Source organism: Stegodyphus dumicola, chromosome 11, assembly GCF_044657685.1.
Source record: "Stegodyphus dumicola isolate Sdum_Otavi_A_Nest chromosome 11, ASM4465768v1".
NCBI classification, from domain to species: domain Eukaryota; kingdom Metazoa; phylum Arthropoda; class Arachnida; order Araneae; family Eresidae; genus Stegodyphus; species Stegodyphus dumicola.
In genome coordinates, this window is record NC_140778.1 from 93,394,796 (window position 1) to 93,411,001 (window position 16,206).

The 16,206-nt window shown below is 29.8% G+C and overlaps 1 protein-coding gene across 2 annotated transcripts; it reads left to right on the top strand.

Moving 5' to 3' along the window:
• The first annotated feature begins 1,841 nt into the window (after nt 1–1,841).
• LOC118191262 (uncharacterized) lies at nt 1,842–12,092 on the top strand. Of its 2 annotated transcripts, none has more exons than XM_035362063.2 (2): nt 1,842–1,928; nt 11,059–12,091. In XM_035362063.2, the coding sequence occupies exon 2, from the start codon at nt 11,073–11,075 to the stop codon at nt 11,511–11,513; it is 441 nt and encodes a 146-aa protein (XP_035217954.1). In that variant the 5' UTR covers nt 1,842–1,928; nt 11,059–11,072; the 3' UTR covers nt 11,514–12,091. The 2 variants fall into 2 exon arrangements, with proteins under 2 accessions (XP_035217954.1, XP_035217955.1); XM_035362064.2 differs by lacking the exon at nt 1,842–1,928 and adding an exon at nt 6,803–6,927 and having other exon boundaries at nt 11,059–12,092.
• The last annotated feature ends 4,114 nt before the right edge of the window (nt 12,093–16,206 follow it).

The following is a 16,206-nucleotide window of genomic DNA, read 5'->3' on the forward strand; positions in this document are numbered from 1 at the left end:
TTCAGAAAATGGTTACAAATATATTAAAAAGATTTTTTCACATATTCTTATAAAATCTCCTTTTTTAATATTCAATTTCTGCGCTTTCACAAAAATCCTTCAAACTTTCAACACGCACAGTATGTATATAAAAATACGAATAAATTTTTGCAATAATATTTTTAAGATCCTCTAGAAGTAAGTCAGATGCTGTTTGAATAGTACTGTGTAGAATGTGCGCTGCACAACCTACTCCAATAAATTTTTGGTTCAAATGTTGGTTAAGTTTCGTAAAAACGTTATTGATGCCTCTTCTAACATTTCTACCATAATAGGCAATAATATTATTGTTCAAATTATTCTGCTTTAAAATCGTACTTATTGAATCAAAAATTATTTATGAAGTTTCAACCGGAAATGAAACAAAGTCTAATATTCTAATTTTAATTTCTGTTTCTGAATTAAAAAGTCTAACCATTGTGGGAAATAATTTTAAATCTTTGTGGTTAGAAGGATCATAATATATGGATATAAATGTACATTTATCTAATTCTTTCTGCAATTGTGAAAACGAATATGGTGAAAAAACATTACAAATAATTGCTTCGGTTTTTGTCCTTGCACATGCAAATTTTTTGTCGTACAATGTTTTGATCATTTGCTACGTGCAATCAATTGATCTGAAACTTTGAGTGTGGTTTATGGTGTGGAAAGCAAATAGCCCTTCAGCTAATGTTAGCTGTTCCTCCATTAACAATAGATATTCTTTGACGAAAAACATTAATGATCGAACACCACCGAGTAAATCTAACTCGTTACATCGCCTAATTTAGTTTACGCTGCATGCATTTTATGTGTTTTTTTATTTATATATTTTTTTCTTCATATTTACTATAAAAATTAATAAATAATAGGTAATAAATTTTTACAGTACATTTAAAATAAGAAATGAAGATGTTTTCTAAAAAGCGGGACATTTTTAAAAATCGACGGGACGCGGGACAGTCTTCCGAAAATCGGGACTGTCCCGCCAAAATCGGGACGTGTGGTCACTTTACTCTAGGTACCGTTGTTTTATCACCACGAGAGAAACATACATACATTTATGCAGATTCTTCATTATTTCATTTCTTTAGATACAAGATCGTTTGATGATAGTTGGTGGCAACAATTTGAAAAATGAAACAACGCTTGTAGTGAATCGACGCAAAGTGCCGAGACGAAATTAATAGTCCTTCTGGGTAAATTGCCTCTTTGGACTAAAACGAAGCTTAACCATAAAAGTATAACATATAAGGATAGTAGTAACCAGACTGCATAAAATGAAAACCAAATAATTTCCATAATAACTATTGGTGCGAATTAAGCTATCATTATATTAGTACAATTCCTCTCCAGCTTCTATTTGGGCATGAGCGTCTATATAGAATTAAGAATTCTAAAAAGTGCATTTATATTAAAAGCTTTTTAATATAAATACACTTTTTAGAATTCTATGTCCAGTATTAACTTTAAAATCTTGAAACTGATACAGCCTTCTGCAATTTGCATTATAATCGTGTTCAAAGGTGGAAATTCTAAGTTCTCGAGAATTTTCTTTTATGAAATTATAAATCGATACATAGAATATACAAAACTATTTCAAAGAAATGCGTTATTCCTATTCATTCATGTGTTCTACCACTTCACCTTTACCTTCTTGGGTTCAAGAATCCATGACAGGGCCGATTCGGTGCTGTAAACTTTCGCGGGAAACCGACTTGCATGTGAACAGTCTGCACATCCGGCCAATAGGCTGCTGGCGTTACGAAGGAGCTGTCTTGGGGGCACACGGGGGGTGGGCAGTAGATGAATGGGGGCCAGGGAGCGTAACGATCGGCGCGTGCCCGCCACGCGCAGACGTCAACTCAGTCGAGCAGACGACCACACGTGAAATCTTTCGGCAAATGGTAAGACATGCAAATATTCCGCACCGCACATATTTTTACAAAGGAATTAAATTCTCATTTGCACATTACTAGACTTGCATTTATATATCGGTGAAATATTTCTAATTACTTAATTTCCTTGAATACGGAAAAACAATTTTGTTTTGGTTTGTCAGGGATCGAAGAAGGATTTTGTTTTTATTTGCCCGGGCTCAAAGAAAATAGAGTGTTCTGTAATTGTAAATTATATTTCGTTTGTACTTAGTAGCATTCTGTGCTCAAATTGAATTCTGGATTTTACCGCATTATACATTAATCAATGTATACTAGCTTTATTTAACAGCATAGCTTTTGCTGGAATTTTTTGCAGTCACTGAGAATTGAGTAAAATATTATTTTTTTAATGCCGGTAGAATTCTTTTTCGGCTATCAGAACAGGTTACATTTTAATATTCTATAATTAATTTCATTTTGATATACAATATGCTATTACTTTTAAAACTGAAGTCTTTTCAGTTTTCTTTTTTAGAGTTCTTATTTTATTATGACAAGAGTCTGTTGTTAAAATTCTATTGCCATTTATCTTAGGCAAAATTATTTACTTCTTTTTCAGCTCAAAGGGGCGTTACACAGAAGGGCTATAAATCTCGAAACTGCATTTTGCGTCTGTTCACTATAAATGATCGTTTCACTTTTCAAATTGCTTCCACCAAATTTTCCATTATTATATTTAAATAGAACTAAATTATTATTATATTTAAAGAAACCCATCCATTATTATATTTAAAGAAACTAAATAGTCCATTATTATATTTAAAGAAACTAAATAATGAAGAATATGATGAATGTATGTTTCTAGCATTGTGATAAAACTACGGTACCTAGAGGCATCCAATTTTGAATAACGTAATCCTCCACCCGAATATGAACACTTCGAAGCCCGCATTTGTATTTTTTTTTTTTTTTATTGTCTATTTCATATTTTGCAATACTTTAACGAATTTTTGATTAACAAACTCAACGGTTTCACAGCGAGCAATGGCAACACTGTACGGAAAAAAAAAAAAAAAAAAAAATATTGTTTCCAGCGCTCGAGACTGTCAGTCGGAAATTCTAAAGATATACTGTTTATATATATATATAGCTCAAAAGGATATTAGCCCACATGCTCTCAAACGTGCATGTGTGTGTAAATGAAAAAAAAAAAAAAGTCCGGTTGGACGTAATATAAAATCTGGAATCTTTCAATTTTTTTTTTTTTTTTTTTTTTTTTTAAACTCTGAATTTGTTTGCTTTGAAGAAATGTTCAAAACATATTTTAACACTCAGGTAACCCAACATAAAAGTTAATGTGATTTCAGTTCATAGCATTAAATAGTATTAAACTATCTAGGTATTGTATGAATTAAATAGAAATGCAACTGCAATGAACAGTGCTTAAGGGAAATATCAATCAAAGCTCTGGTCCTGAGCAAATCTCTCAATTTAACATATGTACATGTTGAGACAATATAGATCCAAAGGCCGTTTCATTAAACACAGTATTTTATACAGCTCTCAGCATATACCAATATAGGCAATGGATATCGTTCGTTTGGTATCATATTTTTTCTGCTATTTTGCTTTTATTTTTACTTATGGGTTATATTGCCCACAGTTCAAATTACAAAGACAGTTAAGAAAATAGTTAAGGTATCTGTAACTCGAAGACTTTAACCAACAACCAAAAAGTTAAAAGAACATTTCTATTCCATCGGCAATGAATACTTAAAATACTTTCAAAGAATATGTTATTTTGTCATATTTTTATTTCAGCGAGATTCTTTGAATAATGCAGTACATTCGGGTGTGGGGAAGAATGCTGTATAGCTGTAAACTGAAAAACAACGTCATCATTAAATTTGGTAAAATGATTCACTAATGATTAGCTTTCTTATCAGTTACGTTCTGCGCAATGTTGTTGCATTACTGAGGATATAATTTTATTTTAATTCATTAAATTTTTCAAATTATTATTTTCCTTTTTCGTAGTAAAATTTGAAGACTTTTATAACTCACAAAAATAAATAAATCCGTCAGCAATATTAGAGGTATTAGAATGAGCGTTGTATTGCAAATGGAGCTATTTTATTTATAGATATCTGAAAAAGAAGCCATTCTATAAATATACGATTCAAAGGAGTACTTTCATTTTCCCATCAATAAGATGTTAAAATTGATCAATAATTGTATGTGGAAGTTGCTTCTTATCATAAATAGATTTTATTTAGTTAATTATATAGTTAATTAATTATTTATTTCCTGTGCAACTTATTTTTAGGTAAACTATTTTTGTAAGAAATATAGAGTCTTCTGAAAATGGTACGAATACTCACATCGCAGTATTGCCAGTCTCAAAAAATGAAGAACTAATTTTAATGTATTCTAAGATCTATTTTTAGCATTGTTTAGAATAGATAAAAGTCAAATTTGGAATTAAAAAAAGAAAAGAAAAAAATTACTTTACAACTTATTTTTTATTTCTTATTACATTACACAGAATTTTCTTTTAAAGTTTCTGTATTAGTACAAGTAAGTTTGCAAACTTTCCAGTAAATTATGAATAAATAATACGAAATGTTTGATCTAATTTGCACTGCAATTTTTAATGGAAACTTTCTTTGTTCGTAGAATAATACTGAAATTTTTAAAGCAGTGTTTTAGATTTTGCATCGTAAATATGGTCAAAAACAATTCCATTTAATTATACAGCATAACCCATTTTAAATTACTATTTTATTTCTTTTTATACCTGAAATTACCAATTTAATATCTTAATTGATGTGTTATTGATTTTTCTATCCTTACTTCCTGGGATGGAAAAACAGGAAATATTTATCGCAAGCATCTTTCGCAAACGATCAAGTGAAATAATCGCACAACTATGTTTTGAATAATTAAGGGTTTTTTTTCCGTTATTAAATAAATTCACTGATCTCCACGAGGCGTTGATTTACTATGAAATAATCTCATAACAAATTTGTTTCTACTATTCTGATCATGTAGTTTTAAATAACATTTTATGTTCTATATCTGTAAGTTTAGGGAGATAATTTATTAACAAATAGGTTTATCATCAGCACTATTTTAGCACATTGGTAGTGTCAATATTTTTGAAAATTTATCGTATTCTTGAGATAGCTGGGGTAGATGGGTCCTGAAATGTTTGTAAAACTCTGGGTCGAAGATTCTGTTAGGATGGCCTGACATTCATAACTAAGTGAGCTTAAAAAGGAGTCAGATCTTAAACTGAGATCTGAATATAAAAATCAGACTGGCATCGCTTTCCTTTTCCTTCATTCTCTTTTAGTGGAATGCTCCAGAGTTTCTCAATAGCAAACGTATAATAAATGGGGGGAAGGGGTAAAAGTGCAATGGATAACGAAGTTTCATGTATACATGCCACTGTGGCTCAAAAAGTTATACAGTCGATCTTGGCTATATCAAGAGTTCATTACAGCGGTATTCCCATTACAGCGATCGGTGCAAAATTGCTGTTAAATGATAAGAATATACTAAATCCCCATTCATTACATCAACAAGTCGTTAGAGTCCTTTTTATTTTGGAGTTGAAGGTTCGTTATAATGCAAGTCGATTGCAATTTGTATGTGAAAGATCATGAGTATGAAAACGAGAATCATATCCATACAGAAATAAAGGCTTGAAAATATTACGAAGTTAAACCGATAGCATTTTTAACGTAAGTGTTTCAAAATTTTTAAATAACTATTTCAGAAATAATTAGGTAAGGGAAATGAAAATTTCTGGGGAATTGAGTAACCCATTTAACTATTTAATACACATAAGTTCACAAATATTTTTACACAGTTCAGTCTACGCCAAAATAGTACTAAAAAAGAATGGGAATTTCCATTCTAGTAATTTAACAAAAGGCATGCAAAAAGAGGCAATTTTCTTTTCATTCGTTTTTCACATTTTACAATGCAACATCAGAAGATTTAACATTCAGATAAGAAAGCTATTATAAGTCAAATGATAACTCTAACTAACTTACTAACGAATTTTTCTGATCTTCAATTAATTTAATGTTCTATTCCTGTGACGTAATTTAAAAAGTTAAGAAAACGCTTATTTTAATGTTATATTAGGCTTTTTGGAAGAAAAAAAAAAAAAAAAGAATGTTCTTTCCATTCGTTTTTCACATTTTACAATGCAACATCAGAAGATTTAACATTCAGATAAGAAAGCTATTATAAGTCAAATGATAATTAACTCCAACTAACTTACTAACGAATTTTTCTGATCTTCAATTAATTTAATGTTCCATTCCTGTGACGTAATTTAAAAAGTTAAGAAAACGCTTATTTTAATGTTATATTACGCTTTTTGGAAGAAAAAAAAAAAGAGGCTTTATAAAAATAACAATTTTAAATTTAAATGAGTATTCAATTGGTAATTACAAATTAAATACATCTTAACCAAAGCGAGTTAACAAGCAAAGATTCTTTCGTCTTGTTTATATCCTGTTTATAAATTAGTAAGAACTATAGAAGGAAAACGAACTTTACTAATATCATTTTTAATTTCTGAATAGTTTAAAACTTGGAATTTTATGAACTATGAAGGAACGCCATTTTGTATATGCTGCTAAATTATTTCAATCTTATGGAAGCCTTGAACTTTTCCGACATGCTCTAGAAGAAATACAGAAGAGAAGAAACAGGAGCAACTCCGGCAGTTGTTCCGTCCCAGCAGACGGTAAACGCCAGGTGGCAACACCATCTGCCGTTAACCCCTAACACCCAATCTTTTTTTCTCTTTGATTTTTTTATGTTTCCTTTCTCCCTCTTTCTTTGTATTTTGTTTTATTTCATATGGCAGTGTTCACCGGTGCAACAGCCAATCGTGTGTGTCTTCCGGAACATGTGCAAAAATGTATAGTTTGAATGTTTTAGAAACTCTGGGTTCTCTTAGCAAAGTCAACTTCGTTTAATTTAATGGATTTTGGTTAATCTGTTAGTAAGTTCATCTAGTTTAGTTTAGCCTTTTCTATTTCATGAAAATTTAGCTTTTTCTTAATTTGGTGTCTTTAACGAGCAATGCAAAATCTGTATAATAAAAGTAGACATAATTTGTGTCCACTAGAAAATGATAACTCGGCGTACCTAACAAAGTTTTACGGTAAATCTGAATTTCTGCGTGTGTGGTTCAGCTGTATTTCTGTCTAAATTAATATTCAATCTAAGTTAAGAATACCACAACAAATTAAGCTAATCTAGAATCTATTTAATATCTCATCGCATTCGAGCTAAATCAAACAAATCGAAAGCATGTTCCAAAGTTCAGACTGTTGCCACTTAGCGTTCTCTAAATCAGTACACTTCTACTGATCATCGTGTTGCCATTCAGAAGCAGAGAAAAGTATCTGTTCAAACAGGTACAATTTTCCTAGGGATTTTTTTTTTTTTTTTTTTTTTTTTTAATATTTCGTAAAATGTTTTGTATTAAAAGGCTTTACAACAAACATTTGTGTTCTTGTATTACATTGTTTTGTTTCATATACTATTTCAGAATGTTCATGCAATTCCGTTTTCATATGTTCAATCTATTTAACTTGAAATATAGTATAATTATTTTTTGCTCTGCAACAGACGTTTTGTATTTAAAAGGTGAAAAACTTGTATCCAATACAAAATACTTCTGCATTTAAAAATGTTTAAAATTTATATTAATAGATCACACTTTTAAACTGCACTAAAGTAGGTTTTTAATTTAAAAAAAAAAGTGTATTAAAGAATTTCAAAACAGGCTAAATTTTTATCAAATTCACCTCAGGAATTTCTGAGCAAGGAATTTGGTGTATTTTCTCAGTAATATACAAATAACTGGCAGATATTATCTAACAAAAAAAGTCTTTAATATTAAGGAGTTAAGATACCCAATGTAATCAATAATCTTTTCGTTTAAAAAATTTTAGTCATTTACCCTAGATTAAAATGGCTTCAGTTTTCATTTTCTTTTGGAACAAAAAGCAAATATGTTAGAGCAAAACGTTATTAAATAAAGTTTCATTTCTTAGTAAAAACTATTCGAAGACTGATTTTTGGAAGCTACAAATTAAAAATATTTAAATATATTAAAAATGACTTAAACAGTGATTTAGATTTCAAATAAAGAAACTGCAAAAATAATGTTTCAGGGAATTATTTTGAATGAATTTCCATATGCTTTGAAATGTGGAGTCAAAATAAATTCAGTTATTATTGCAGGAATGGACTAAATAGGACTAAAATTTTTTTATTATTATTATTATTTTATTGATTTTGTTCCTAAATACTAAATTTTAGGACTAACACTTTGTAGAATCATTAGGATATTTTTATTTATTATTATTTTTTAACGCAAAAATTCGTATTTATCTTTTGCCTGAGGATATTTATTTTTTGAAAAATACGGAAAAAAGTCAGTCAAATCTGCGTTTTCAAAACCTTGAATAAGATTTATATCGTAGTGTAAATTAGTTTGTAGATTTTCTGGGGTGTTACTCATGTTCATTTTCAATGGTAACGAAAGTATTGCAAAATAAGACTCCAAATCATTAAAATCATAAAACTACCTCCAAATTTTTATCATAATGATTACTGTCATAAAAATTCTAATTAATTTACTAGAAATGTGTTCATGTGCAGCGCAAATTTCTTTCGGGGGGGGGCGCCTATTTCAGACCAACTGGTCATTTTATTAAGAAAATTGATGAACTGCGAAAAAATGATGAACCCGGATGTTGAATTAAGAAAATTAATTAAGACGAACTGAATTAGACTGATGAATTGATGACAACTAAAAATAAATAAATAAAGAGACTGATAAATATGATGAACTGAGAGCAGATTAATAAATAAGCAAGCCCCCTCCCTCCCCCCGCAAAAAAAATCTGGAAGGTTTCAGATTTTAAATCAAGTCCAAAGGGACTTTTTTTTAACGTTTTGTGTGCTACCTTTATTTATTAAATATTATGTTCTTTGCACTTAAACCATAAAATTCAGTTCAGTAGCAATGTCGCAAAATAATTTTAAAATGAGCATATCTTTGGAATTTCCGATACACAGTTCCACGCCCTCTGGAGATAAAAAGGTATTTTTTTTCCCCCGTACAGTGTTACCATTGCTCGCTTTAAAATCGCTGAGTTTGTTACTCAAAAATTCGTTAAAGTTTTACAAAATATGAAACCGATAACAAAACAAATTCTAAATTTCAAATTTGGTCTTCCGCATGCCCATATTCGTAGGAGGATTACGTCATTCAAAATTCGATGGCTCTATGTATCGTTGTTTTATCCCAATGCGAGAAATATACTTACATTTATGCAGATTTTTCATTATTTAATTTCTTCAGCTATAATGCATTACTCTAACATTTGATGACAACACTTAGAAAAGTGAAACGGACAGAGTGATTCGACGCAAAATCGCAAAACGAAAGCAATAGTCCTTCAAGGACAAAGCCCCTTTGGACTAATAAATAAAAATAAAATAGATTTTAAAAATAATCTGAAAATGCTTAGATTTTAACGATCCTCGAGAGAGGCTCTTTTAAAATTTGATATGATTTTTAAGTGGAGGTTATCGATAGACATGGAATAGCGAATCACTTTATGAGATATTAAATGAATATGCATTTAGGCAATCATATCTCTTCTGTATATTTAAAAAATGAAAAAATTTGTAATGTAATTCTGTAAAAATATTTAACGTTTTAATTACATATATATATCAGAAATTAAATGAATTTTTATTTAAATCAATCAGATTAAAAAGTAAAAATAATTATAATAATAATATGAAGAATTTCATCTACTACTTTTAAAGAGTTTAGTTTGCTAATTAATAACAAACGGATTAAATATGAAAGAATAACATCTTAAGCTTTTCTGAATGGCAACATACTCGAATGAAAAGTGAAACAACGCAAAATCGTGTTTCTGGACCTATAGCACTTCTAGGCTAAAAATGTACGCCGACACTTTATTAAGAATTCTAAAGATATGTTGTTTTTAAAAATTTTATAATTTTGATTTTGAATTTTATGTGGCGATGAAAGTAATGTTTAATAAAAGTTAAAAAAAAAAAAAAAAAAAAAAAGTTGTGTTAGCAGGAGTAAGTCCAAAAGAAAATTGATAAGCCACGAGTTCAGCGAGAGTATAAAAACCATTAAAACAAACCCTCTGGTGCTACTTTAAAAACTGAATTATTTTCAGTTATTTTCTAATATTTATTTGATTTTTAAAAAATATTTTTGTTTGAAGCCATTTGTAATACAAATCAATGGCTTGATGTATAATACGTCTAACCGATAATTCTTGCAAGGATTGCATTATTATTATTGTAATACTCAATTAAAGATGCTTCTAATGCAATTATGTTACATACTTCTCTATTAAATAATTAATTTGTGTAGCTTAATAATCAGTTTTGAAGTTAATAACTCATATATATTGTTCTTTGCCTATGACCACCAATACTGGGTCTTTGGTCCTTGAAAATGATTTTTCACTTGGAATGTTATTTATTTGGAATAAAAATTAAAGTAAAAAGATACAATAGTAAACAAATTATTTGTTTAATTCATTTACTTTATCTGACATATTCAATTTTGTTGTTGTGTTTGAAGTTAATGGCAACAGTATATTAATAACTAAATTTAATCTTTGCTTCTCAGTTATTAATCCACTAAGTTATTCTTTGAATAATGATAATATGTTATAAAATAATTCAGAAATTAGATTTGAACCTTATCGCCTTAAATTATTATATGATTACAAAGCACAAATAAATAAAACACACCATTTTAGTACTACTTATTGTCATTAAAATGAAAAAGAAAATAAATTCAAAATTTACTAATCTTTAGGAAGTTACATGAAAGCCAATGCCAACAGGAAATGTGAAACTAAACCAAGAACACGTCAAAAGTCGTAGATTTTATATATCCGTAAATTAGAGGGGAAAATAGGGGGAGGGACACTCAAATTACATTTTACATCTTTACTTACGAATTTAGTACGGCATGCAGAGAAGCAAACAAGATTTAATTGTTTATTACGTTTCGAAAAATAAATTTTTGCTCATTTTATTTATTCATTTTTTTCAGCAAGAAAAACGATCATGCCATACGTTAAGGAAATTTCGGATCATGTCGAGTTGAGTGCGACACCTGCGGAAGACGATCGACATGCAGAACTGCTTTTAGCTGGATTTCGCGCTTGTGCTAAGGAAGCCCTCAGGTTCTTGCTAGAAGATGAAGGTTTAGCACCAGATCATCCGCTTCCAGCGGGACTCGAAGAACATTTGACAAAACGACAGTGTCACTTAGCGGACATGTTGCATAATGATTCCGGTATTGATTTAACAGAAAGCTTACTACAATCGCCAACAGATGGCGACACTACACATGAACTAAATTCTCAAGATGAACTATCTCAAGACTTCTCTTCAGTCAACGAATCTTCAAATATTTCAGTGCACCTGGCTTTTAATCAGAGCAAAGACTCCTTGCCTCTTGAATTAAGTCGAAATTCAGAAAGCAGAAAAGACGCAGATGAATAATTGTTTTCATATTTACAAAACTGTATAATTAAACAGTGGCAATTCTATTAAACATAAGTTTGGAATTTGAATGAATTATATGATTGAAAATTAAATAGTAATTAGAAGAATTACGACGAAGTAGTTTTCTGTCATATAGCTTGGACTGTAAATTTGAATAATTTCAAGCAAACGACAGAACAGCCGTTTTTAACTTACTTCTTGTATATTTTATGAATTATGACTACAAAAAACATTAATTATGTATATTTATTTAATTATTTAACAAAGCTCATAAAATTTATGTTATATCTACATATATTATCTTATCTGTGAAATATATATTATATACACATATTACCTTCAATGAAGGTGCAATTTTTAAATATTTTTGAAAATAATTAGCAAAGTATTTTTAAATGATTTCTCAAATTTCAGAAGGAAATCTAGTTTACAAATATTTCATGTAAAATTATATTAATTTATAATTTGATAACATCTTAATTGATGCACGTTTTAAAATATACATTGTTAAAATTTTTCATGTTTAATTTATTTGCATCAATATTTACGAATAAATACTTATTTATTAATTAATCTGATTTTTGCACTTTATGCTTACTTAACTGCAAATGTACACAAGTTTCCACGCATTCAAAGTGTTATAAAATGACAAAATACCAACCTGCAATGATGTGAAAATTTACATACAATACATCTCATAAATTGTACACTACATATTATTTAATGCTTAATTTAAATTGTGTGTAAATGGTGCACATTTTCAAAACTATCACGGATGCTTCTAGAAAATTTGAAATGTAGAATGTATAATTCGAACTTTAGGATACCTGTAGTTGCTTGCAAAGTTCTTTTTTATAATAATTTAAAAGGCAAAAAAAAAAAAAAAAGTAAGAATCAATTTTTTTTCATATATAACATTTTTATTATTCTGTATAGCGCTCACTAACTCCTTACTGATTTTATGCATGACAACACTTCGAAAACTAAACTGAAACTATATGTGAAGTGAAAGTAGTAGTTATTATCTAGTAGAAGTAGTTGTAGTTATTATGACCAATAATAATTGTTGCCTACATCACTCCCCTAGGGAGAGAAGATACAAATATCTATACAAATAACACTGATACAAACATCTAAATTGAAATTATGTACACAAAGAAAATCATAATTAAGTTTTAAATTAATATGAAAGAGTTCAAAAAGAGTCAATAACGTCATTGAAACGAACTGGAAGTTTTACTTGTCTTCCACAGACCTTAATTTCATTGTTCTAGAGTATAACAATTTCCCAGCCTTTTTTAAAACACTGCTTGCTTTTCAGCTATATTATATTATTTTTGCTACTGCTACTGTAATTGTTATTATTGTTTCTGAGGATACTTTTGGATTTTTTCAGTTTGCCCTTGCAGCCGTCACATGTTAAATTAAAATATCATCTCTATCCCCTTAATGAAAATATGTAGAAGCATTTAGACATTTATTACCCTTGAAATACTTCGAACTCTCAATTAAAAGTAGTTACGAAATTCGGTAAAGGTGATTGTGACTAAAGATTTCTCCCGTATTTATGAACATAATAAAGAACGGATTGAAATATGTGCTCGTTTGTCCGTCTGTTTGTTTCTTTGTTTGTGGTAGTATCTCCTACGAAACGGCGGGGAGTTGAGTTTCGAAAGAGGTACCTCTGGATTCCAAAAATTCGTGGGAAGACATTTCGACCATTCCTCATCTTTGTACAATTTTAATCAATCGAGATATTAATTAAAAACTCGAAAAACACTAATTTTCGCCCTCATTTTTCGGAGTGGCAACAGTCTCGCACGCTGGAAGTAAAAATCTGCTTTATTTCGAAAAGTGTTGCTCGCTTTCAAATCGTAGAGTATGTCAATGAAAAATTTGTAAGTTTTACAAAATATGAAATAATAATAATAATAATAATAATAAAGTCTGAAAGGTTTGAGATTTTAAATTATGTCCAAAGGAGCGTTTTTGTAACATTTTGTGTGTTACCTTTATTTATTAAATAGCATGTTCTTCACAATTAAACCATAAAATTCAGTTCATATCGCAAAATAATTTTAAAATGAGCATATCTTTAGGATTTCCGATACACAGTCTCGTACGCTAGAGATAAAATTATTTCTTTTCTACAATGCTGTCGTTGCTCGCTTTGAAATCCTTGAGTTTGTTATTCGATTTATCAAAAATTCGTTTTAAAGTTTTATAAAATATGAAATCGGTAATAAAAAAATTCCAAATTTCAAATTTGGACTTATTAAGATGCCCATATTCGCAGGAGGATTACGTTATTCGAAATTCGATGGCTCTAGGTACGGTTGCTTTATCACCATGCGAGAAACATACATAGATTTATGCAGATTCTTCATTATTTAATTTCTTGAAATATAATACAGGGCGATAATATTTGCTTGCAATAATTTGAAAAGTGAAACAACGCTTGTAGTGAATCAACGCAAAATACCAAAAAGAAATTAATCATCCTTCTGGGAAAATTTCCCCTTTGGACTAAAAATAGCATTGCCAAATATTAAATGTATTAATATTACATAAGGTCATATTCTGACGTTAAAGAAAGCAAGCGATTGCATGTGACGTCATTGTATGTAGAAAATGTTTCGCTAATGTCATAAGCTATTTCTCTTGCCTTTTTAGCATGCCTTCGTGGTATAATGGCCAGCACACTCGGCGCGTGTTCGAGAGATCCGTGGTTCGAGTCCCGGCGAGGGCATTGCACAATTTTCACATCTCCTGTTTCGAAATAACATGATGCCTCTACAATGTCAGCATTTGAAATAAATAACTGCTGTTGACAGCTTTTGTGTTTCAGGTTAGGGTAATTGACATGATATGTTATACCACGTTAATTCTTTTATTGATAGCGAGAAAAAGTTTTTATAGTGCATTAATTTTAACTCATAACGTCATAACTATACGTATTAACCTGGTGTGTCAATTTTGTTTTTCGGATTTGGCAACGAAAAATTTATTTATGAATTGATTGCTGCTTGGAAGGAAGGAACTGATTTCATTCATATTGAAATGTTTTTATAAATTTTTATTTCAGGTGTGCATAGAACTAATAAATTTCGCTCTGTTTGCAGTCCACTCATCAAGCGGGCTTGCTCACTGGTGTTCTTTAAACTCCTACCACCGTACGTCGCTGAATTTGCAAGGCTTGCTTACGTTGAAAGGGCATCGTTGTTGTTGTTCTGGCACGTATTTCACAGAAGAATGTTTAACATAGCCCCAAGGAGGTTCGACTTCTACCAAGGATCCCTCAGGGGAAGTTATTGGCTTATTTTGATTGAATTAGAAAAGCGTTTATTATTGGAAAGTATTTTTATACTTAAATTTTGATAGTCAATAGAAACACTTCCCGGGGTTTGGTACTTTGTCGTGGTCTGAGGGCTCCACCTCCTAAGGGAGGTGGTCTAAATCCAAACCCAAAAAGAGATTGACAATGGATAAGAAAGTTCAGACAGAGACTTCTGTGCAGAGTGATTTGATTGAAGAAGCTCGGACTATAATTAGCGAGCTAGAGACTTGTTTGGAAGATGCAAGTAGAATTACAAATGCAATAAGAAAGAAAGTTTTTAACACACAAGAAGTGTTGTTTAGTTATTTAGTATCTCAAGCATTGGAGATCGAAAATTTAAAAGGAAAATTAGAAATATTGGACAAGAAACCACAATATGAAAGATCTTTTGCTGATGTTTTGAAACAGCAGAAAATAAGTGATAAGAAAACGTATCAGAGTAAAGGAAAAACTAAGAAAATAGAAGAACATGTTGTTCTATTGTATCCGAGCAAAAAAAGGAATTTCTTCTGAAGAAGTTAAATCAAAAGTGGTAGAAAACATTGATCCAGTTGAGTTGAAGATCGGTATTAAAAATGTTAGAAAAGTGAATAACGGTGGATTGGTTGTACAATGCTCGAAAAAAGAAGATATTGTTTCATTAGAACGAGAAATAAAAACGAATTCTCTTTTAAGAGATGAAATTCAAGTAAAAGCTCCTAAAAAGAGACAACCTAAAATTATATTATATAATGTGGAGGAAGAACTGGATAAAGATGAAATATTGGAAGCAATTAAGAGACAAAACTAAATATTTGAAAGTGGTGGAATTGAACTTTTGTTCAAAATAAAAGCTAAAAATCAAAAAGTACACTGGGTAGCAAATATTCAACCAGATAAATTTGGTCCGATTATGAATCAAAATAAAATTAATTTGAAATGGTATAGAATTACAGTAAAAGAATATCTTAATGTTGTAAGATGTTTTAAATGTCAAGAGTATGGTCATTTTCAAAGTAAATGTGATAAAGATTTGATATGTGGTAAATGTTCAAAAAGGGGACATAAATATTGGGAATGCAAAAATGAATCTGAATGCATTAACTGTGTACAAGCGAACATTAAATATAAATTAGATTTAGAAACTAAGCATTCAAGCTTAGATAAAAATTGTTCCTGTTTTAGAAGACAAATGGATCTTATGATAAGAAAAACTGACTATGGGTAATGTTCTCTTAAAAAAGAAAAGGAAAGAAAAGAAAGAAAAAGAAAAAATGGTGAATAAAATTGGATTATGAACTATTATTGACAATTGTAAATTTTATGTTTAAAAATGTTAAAACAAATTGAAAAAGTTATTCATTTTGTTATGAG